At 42.6% G+C, this 5,042-nt stretch overlaps 1 protein-coding gene across 1 annotated transcript; it reads left to right on the forward strand.

Moving 5' to 3' along the window:
- The first annotated feature begins 382 nt into the window (after positions 1-382).
- LOC137815618 (uncharacterized) lies at positions 383-976 on the forward strand. Its single transcript, XM_068618734.1, has one exon. The coding sequence runs from the start codon at positions 383-385 to the stop codon at positions 974-976; it is 594 nt and encodes a 197-aa protein (XP_068474835.1).
- Positions 977-5,042: the final 4,066 nt, after the last annotated feature.

Here is a 5,042-nt window from a genome sequence, read left to right on the forward strand (position 1 = left end):
CACCTCCAGCTCCAACACAACCAGTCCAAGCAACACCCTTGCTGTCGCACCCCCCGTGGTTGAAAGTAGCAACCCCAACTTCATAGAGAACCCTCCAAGCGCCTCCACACCGTTCATATCTACTGGAGAGGGTCCTCCTTCAACCACCTCTATTGCTGGGGCCGCACCAGGAGGAGATGAGGGTGCTCACAACTCACCAATACTTATAATCGAATCTCCAACCTCACCACCACGCCAAGAAGCCCCCCTTGCCCTTCAAACTCAAGAGGATGGTGGTGAAAGTCAGCACCAAGCTCCCCCAGCACCTCCTCCAGCAACAACTTCAAGCCTCCCACCCTCCATCGAAGAGATCTTGGGGCCCTTCATCGCTAAACTGAAGATGATGGCGGAGAATCTCCCCTTGATCGTGTCGAAGGCTGTGAAGGACTCCAACAAGAAGCTCCAAGATGAGAATTCCGCGCTGAAGGAGTCGAGCCGCCTGATAAGGATTGAGGCGGAAAAGCTTTCTTGCAACCTGATGATGGCGGAGATCGACCATTCAAGGCTGGAGGACGCCATGGATGCTGAGCTAAGGGGCGCGCGTAAGGAGGCCTCCGATCTGCACCAAAAACTGCACCTCCAAGCTCAAAAGAAGATCGAGTTGGAGAGCAAACTGGTCCCTTACAGGCTCAAGGTGGCCAACTTAGAGGCTGCAATGAAAGCAGATGCGACCAAGGTGGAAAACCTTGAAAAAAGGTCAGCAGATCGGGAGATGCTCCTTGGGAAGGTTGAAAATGAGAGGGATGATGCCATTGCTGAGCTCGCTGTAGCTCGAGAGGAAGCCACGAAGATTGCTGCAGAGCTGGCTCAGGCTCGGGACGAAAACAAAAAGGTTGCTGAAGAGCTTGCTCAGGCTCGCGAGGAAACCGAAGAGTTGAAGAAAAACACCGACGAGCTGAAGAAACAAACACAAGAGCTCGAACAAAGCTCCGCCTAAGTCCTTGCCGCCGGGTTCGACGCCGCTTTGGAGTAAGTCTCATGCCAATACCCCGAGCTCGACCTCTCCATGGTATCAATCTGCAACGAGGTGGTGGATGGGAAGATCGTGCCCTCTAAAGACTAGCTGCCTCCCTCCATCACCTTGTTTTTGAAACTTGGCGCTCATTTTTGCTTGTACAAACTTTATATGTAATTCTTCTGCTTATGTACTTGATCACATTCGTGTTCAAACTTGAATAGCCACTTTTGTATAAATTTCAACGCTGAAAAGCTGTTTTCTGATACTTCTCTTTGAATACTTCTTACTCGATGTGTGGTTAATCAATATAACCGGTGAAACTTGCTTAAACAAATTAACTTAGCGATTCCTCAGGCTTAACCGTTTACTCACTGCTTTGAACTTGAACAAACTGTTAATCTTATAACAATTTATCAAACTGTTAACTCAAAGTAAAACTTGAGCAACTATTAACTCTCAAACGATGACATTTAATACAACTTGCAAACTTAAGGCAATAAACCTTAACACAAGCTACTTACTAGGCAACAGGTTTAACTTAAACTGGTATCACAATACAGTTTACCTGATCTGCCCGGCAAGGTTAGCCTTTACTCCCATCATCGCCTGGAATTCTTCTGATCGCCTTAGGGTTCTGGCGATGTGAACATTCTTTGCCTTCATAACTTGACTATTGTTCCCTTATCTGGGGGTAGAGGCGCCTTTCGGGTCCTTCTCTACCTCCCTGAGTTTCAGAACAATGAGCTGGATAGCGAGGTGTTCTCTTCGAACCTACCTTAACTATCCTTTTAACTTCTTTCACCCTTCACACCATACCTGAACTCGTTCAAGACGAGAAGGATTTTATCTGTCTTCACACCGTCTACAAGCGTGGAAGCTTTCTCTGGTCTTACTAAGTGAATATTGATGTTTCACTTAAAGGGGGAAAGGCGTTTTCCTTCCCTTCCCGCCGTTTAAGGTCACGAACACCCCTGACTTTTCAGTTCATCTTGCCTGAACTCACTCTGAGGTGAGAAGGACTTTTCCTAGTGCCCCAACTTGCCCAGGGCGTACATCTCCTCCCCCCTGGATGCACTGAGGACTTTTAACCTTGCCTCTATCTGCTTGCGCAGAGAGGTCTTTCAATCTGTTCTCTCCTGCGCTCGCTCAAGGTGAGGAGGACTTCTTCTATTCTCGCCTGCGCTCGCTCAAGGTCGAGGAGGACTTCATCTTGCCTGAACTCGCTCAAAGGCGAGAAGGACTTTTTCTTGCCTGAACTCACTCTGAGGTGAGAAGGACTTTGATGTGATTCCAATAGCCACATAGAACAAGATTCTTGACACTTTGAGGAATCACCTTGAGCTGGAAAATGTAGAGGCACTTTCTTAGAAGTTGGATCATGGTTCTAAGATCAAGAACTCACCAATAACAAGTACCAAATCCCAAACTCATTTGGATGAACCAAATATTGTCAAATTGAATCAACAAAGGAATAGAAACTAGATTAACCGAACAGAATTAAGCTACTAAACAAAAGAACCGAACAGAATTAAAAACAAAACAGAATATAGGTGCTGAAAATAGAAAAAAACCGAAAGCTAGACAACTCAAAACACAAGGCAACATGAACAATTGAAGAAGAAGAAAGGAAGGAGAAGAGAATGCTCATGAAGATGGAAGATAGGTTGGATGATCACGCCACTAGAAGTATGGATGCTCCTAGATGAGTGTGGAAGCCGCCACTTGAGGAAACCATGGTCCTTCAAGATAAGACTAGAGTAGAAGCTCAAAGCTCTCCAAATGCTCACTCCAATTTTGAGTATAGTTTCTTTAGATAAATTCAAATCTGAATTTTTACAAAGAGAGCACCTCTATTTATAGCCTAAGGTGCTGAAAAGTAAGCTACACAAATTCAAAAAAACTCCCTCCTAAAAAGCTTCTAGAATTTGCGCCTAAAACAAAGCATGAGGAAGGTGTGATCCCTTCTCTCACTTTGGCACCTCCTTATTTACTCCTACACCTATCTACTAACACACCCCCCCTAAGACTCTTAACTAAAGACTAAAAGATGCTTTAACAATAGAAGTTTCTAATGTTTCCCTCTAAGCACCTTTCTAAACAATATTTATTTAAAACTTGGCTTTGCCCTTCATGGGATGGTCTTTGGACTTTTGTGGGCTTTGGCCTTTTTGGGCTTGGGCTTGGGCTTTATCTTTTGCAAAGATTAACAAGAAAAACTTTAAATGTGAAGGCGAATGATCTTGTTCTTCATTATAAAAAGCCACCTTTAGTTGATTCTCATCATACTCCCCGAGTTGGAGAGAATTCGCCCACGAATTCTGAATCCCTGCATATAACAAAGTCAGTTTACTTTTACAATCAAAAGTGTAAGAAAAAGGAATACATGACTTAGCAGATGGAACCAAAGGGATTGCAGAAAAGGAGGTCCTACAAATCGACCAAGTTGGAAAAATGTGTTTGGGAATGATGATATTTTTGGGAAAAAGACCTCTTAAATGGTGAAACCCATTAGGAGGTATGAAAAAATCATCCCTAACATATTTTAACCAAGGTGGTGTTGAAATAGGAACCTTGGGTAATGAAAAAGATAAAGAAGAAGAAGACCTTGGAGGGTCCATTTGAGGTATAGCACGAGTCAACATGATGGATTTAGAGGAGAAAATGGTGTGACTCGGTGTAGTACTTACTTCTTTTTCTTTCTCATTTTCTCTTTTAGTTTTCATTTTTATTTGGTCCTCATGAACCTCTTTGGGAGAGAGGGGTTTTAATATAACCTTACGCCCTAGGAAGGAAAAAGACATTGTATTGGATAGGCCATCATGTAAAACATGTCTATCATATTGCCAAGGCCTTCCTAAAAGAAGATGAGAAGCTTCCATGGGCACAACATCACATAAAACCTCATCTTTATACTTTCCTATAGCAAATTTAATGAGGACTTGTTTATTCACCATGATTTCACCTACTTCACTAAGCCATTGTAATTTGTAGGGCTTGGTATGAGAGATAGTGGGTAAGGCTAACTTCTCCACAACTCTTGTACTAGCCACATTAGTGCAACTTCCCCCATCAATAATCAAGGAACATAACTTGTTGTTGATAAGACATCGGGTGTGAAAAATATTTTCTCTTTGAGTATCATTCAAAGATTTTGGAATTGTGCCCAACATACGTCTTACCATCAATAAGTCACCTTCACAAGGACTTTCACTCTCATTTTCACTTGATGGTCTAGAAGGTGAAGAATGCCTAGGTGAAGTGGAATCATGCTCACTAACTACAATGCCTTCATGCATGTACATACTTCGTTTAGAAGGGCAATTAGCAGCAATGTGACCATATCCCAAACATTTAAAACACTTTTGACTAGACGATTTAATTGGGGATTTAGGCCTAGAAGTAGATGGCGTAGGATCCTTGGGTTTTAAAGAAGAATCTTTGGAAGGATGTTTGGAAAAAGAATTTTTGTTTCTCCAAGACTTGGAGTAGTATCCATCATTGGAAGCATTTTTTAAAGAGTTTTTCTTAGCAAGTTGGGCTTCCACCTTCATTGCAAGATGAACTAAAGAGCCCAATGATGAATACTCTTGTAACTCAACAAAGTCTTGAATATCCTTCCTAAGACCACTCACAAACCTAGCAATCATAGCTTCCTCACTTTCCTCTAATTCAATTTTAAGCACAAGCGTTTCTAGCTCTTTATAATATTCATCCACATTTAGCGTGCCTTGTTGAAACCGTTGGAGTCTCAACATGAGGTCTTTCCTAAAATGTGGGGGCACAAATCTAGCGCGCATTTGATCCTTTAAAGAGTTCCAAGAGTCCACGGGAGGACCCTTGTGATAGATAATGTCCTTTACAATTCCATGCCACCATTTCATGGCATAATCACTAAACTCTAGGGTGGCTAGCTTAAGCTTATGCTCATCTTGGATCTCATGGATCTCAAATATTTGTTCACACTTAGCCTCCCAATCTAAATATACATTAGGATCACTTGAGCCATTGAAACAAGGAAGCTTGACCGAAGGTAGCCTAGCCTTTG

This window comes from Phaseolus vulgaris, chromosome 10, assembly GCF_000499845.2.
Source record: "Phaseolus vulgaris cultivar G19833 chromosome 10, P. vulgaris v2.0, whole genome shotgun sequence".
In the NCBI taxonomy this organism is placed as follows: Eukaryota; Viridiplantae; Streptophyta; class Magnoliopsida; order Fabales; family Fabaceae; genus Phaseolus; species Phaseolus vulgaris.

Coding starts and splice junctions, on each gene's coding strand:
- LOC137815618 (XM_068618734.1), top strand. CDS start 383: ATGGCGGAGAATCTCCCCTTGATCGTGTCGAAGGCTGTGAAGGACTCC.